The sequence below is a fragment of the Nestor notabilis genome, unplaced genomic scaffold, assembly GCF_000696875.1.
Source record: "Nestor notabilis isolate BGI_N333 unplaced genomic scaffold, ASM69687v1 scaffold9211, whole genome shotgun sequence".
NCBI classification, from domain to species: Eukaryota; Metazoa; Chordata; class Aves; order Psittaciformes; family Psittacidae; genus Nestor; species Nestor notabilis.
Window position 1 is genome coordinate 3,316 of NW_009913312.1, and position 2,177 is coordinate 5,492.

At 58.0% G+C, this 2,177-nt stretch overlaps 1 protein-coding gene across 1 annotated transcript in view; it reads left to right on the forward strand.

Moving 5' to 3' along the window:
- POLR2A (polymerase (RNA) II (DNA directed) polypeptide A, 220kDa) overlaps positions 1-2,177 on the forward strand; it is a gene marked incomplete at both ends in the record, with an annotated part of 8,780 nt that overhangs the window by 2,771 nt on the left and 3,832 nt on the right. The window contains 4 exons of the mRNA XM_010023149.1: positions 2-74; positions 693-876; positions 1,142-1,313; positions 1,966-2,071. Of these exons, the coding sequence (XP_010021451.1) occupies positions 2-74; positions 693-876; positions 1,142-1,313; positions 1,966-2,071 (535 nt within the window). The remainder of the gene's footprint in view (position 1; positions 75-692; positions 877-1,141; positions 1,314-1,965; positions 2,072-2,177) is intronic.

Genomic DNA, 2,177 nt, shown 5'->3' on the forward strand with positions numbered 1-2,177 from the left:
CACCGAGTTCTTCTTCCACGCCATGGGCGGGCGCGAGGGCCTCATCGACACGGCCGTCAAGACCGCAGAGACAGGTCCGAGCCCCACAGCCCCCCCCCACCTCAAATGGGCTTTGGGACCAACCAAACCCTCCCCAGATGCCTCCTTCGGGCCATTAATGGGGTTTGGGGTGAAGCAACCCCCCCCCAGATTCCTCCTTCAGGCCATTAATGGGCTTTGGGGTCAACCAAACCCTCCCCAGATACCTCCTGGTTACCTTCAAGGGGTTCCAAGACACTGAAACCCACCCCAGATGCCTCCTTCAGGCTATTAATGGGGTTTGGCACCAACCAAACCCCCCCAGATGCCTCTTTCAGGCCATTAATGGGCTTTGGGACCAACCAAACCTACCCCAGATGCCTCCTGGTTACATTCAGTGTCCTTCAGGTTGCCGTAAACCATCCTTAGATGACTCCTGGTGCTCTTCACTGAGCTTTGGGACCAACCAAACCCTCCTTAGATGCCTCCTGGGGGCCATTAATGGGATTTAGCACCAACCAAACCCTCCTTAGATGCCTCCTGGTGCCCTTCAATGGGCTTTGGGCCCCACCAAACCCTCCTTAGATGCCTCCTGGTGCCCTTCAATGGGCTTTGGTCCCCACCGATGCCTCGTGGTGCCCCCTGTGGCTGTTACCACGTGTCCTGTCCCCCAGGGTACATCCAGCGGCGGCTGATCAAGTCCATGGAGTCGGTGATGGTGAAGTACGACGCGACGGTGCGGAACTCCATCAACCAGGTGGTGCAGCTGCGCTACGGGGAGGACGGGCTGGCCGGCGAGAGCGTCGAGTTCCAGAACCTCGCCACCCTCAAGCCCTCCAACAAGGCCTTCGAGAAGAAGTAAGAGGTCCCCAGGGCAGGGTCTGAGGGGGTGAGGTGGCCCTTGAGGTCCTCAAGGTTCCGCGGGGTCCCCAAGGTGCTTCTGACCATCTCAGAGCCCATTTTGGTGCCCTCAACCTCCTTTTGCCCAACTTGGGACCCACATTGATGTTCCCAACCTGCTCCTGCCCATCTTTGTGCCCATCTTGGAGCTCATCTTGGGGTCCCCAAAGTGCTTCTGCCCATCTTGGAGCCCATCTTGGTCCCCCCTCGTGTCCGTGCCCAGGTTCAAGTTTGACTACACGAACGAGCGGGCGCTGCGGCGGACGCTGCAGGAGGAGCTGGGCAAGGGGGTCCTGTTCAACGCCCACATCCAGAACGAGCTCGAGAGGGAGTTTGAGAAGATGCGGGAGGACAGGGAGGTCCTCAGGGTCATCTTCCCCACCGGCGACAGCAAGGTCAGCCCAGCACCCAACGGGCTCCATGGAGGGGACACCACCTTGGCTTGAGGGGTTCAGGAGGACCCAAAGCCAATGGGGAGCTCCATGGAGGGGACACCACCTTGGCTTGAGGGGTTCAGGAGGACCCAAAGCCAATGGGGAGCTCCATGGAGGGGACACCACCTTGGCTTGAGGGGTTCAGGAGGACCCAAAGCCAATGGGGAGCTCCATGGAGGGGTTCAGGAGCACCCCAAGAGCACCCAAAGCCCACTTTTGAGGTTTTGAGCTCCTAAACCCTGTTTTGAGGTCCCAAACCCCACTGTGATGGGTTCACCACCCAGTTTTGGGTCCTGACCCCCATTTTTGACCTCCTGACCCCCATTTTTAGGTCCTGAACCTCATTTTTAGGTGCTCACCACTCATTTTCTTACTTCCTGAACCCCTTTTTGGGGTCCCACCTCCCACTTTTGGCTCCTGAACCCCATTTTTGACTTTCCAAATGCCATTTTTGGGTCCTATGCCCTGTTTTTGACCTCATCTTCCCCATTTTGATGTGATCACCTCCCATTTTTGAGTTCCTAACCCCATTTTTGACCTTCCAAACCCCGTTTTTGGGTCCTACTCCCCATTTTTGAGGTTCTGACCCCCCGTTTTGGGTTCCTGTCCCCAGGTGGTGCTCCCCTGCAACCTGCTCCGCATGATCTGGAACGCACAGAAGATCTTCCACATCAACTCCCGGCTGCCCTCGGACCTTCACCCCATCAAAGTGGTGGAGGGTGAGTTGGGGACCTTGGGGGCTTTGAGGAGCATCCCTGCTCACCAGGACGGTGCTGGAGGCACTTGGGGGACCCCCCATGGGAGGTCCAAGAGGTCTTGGGAACC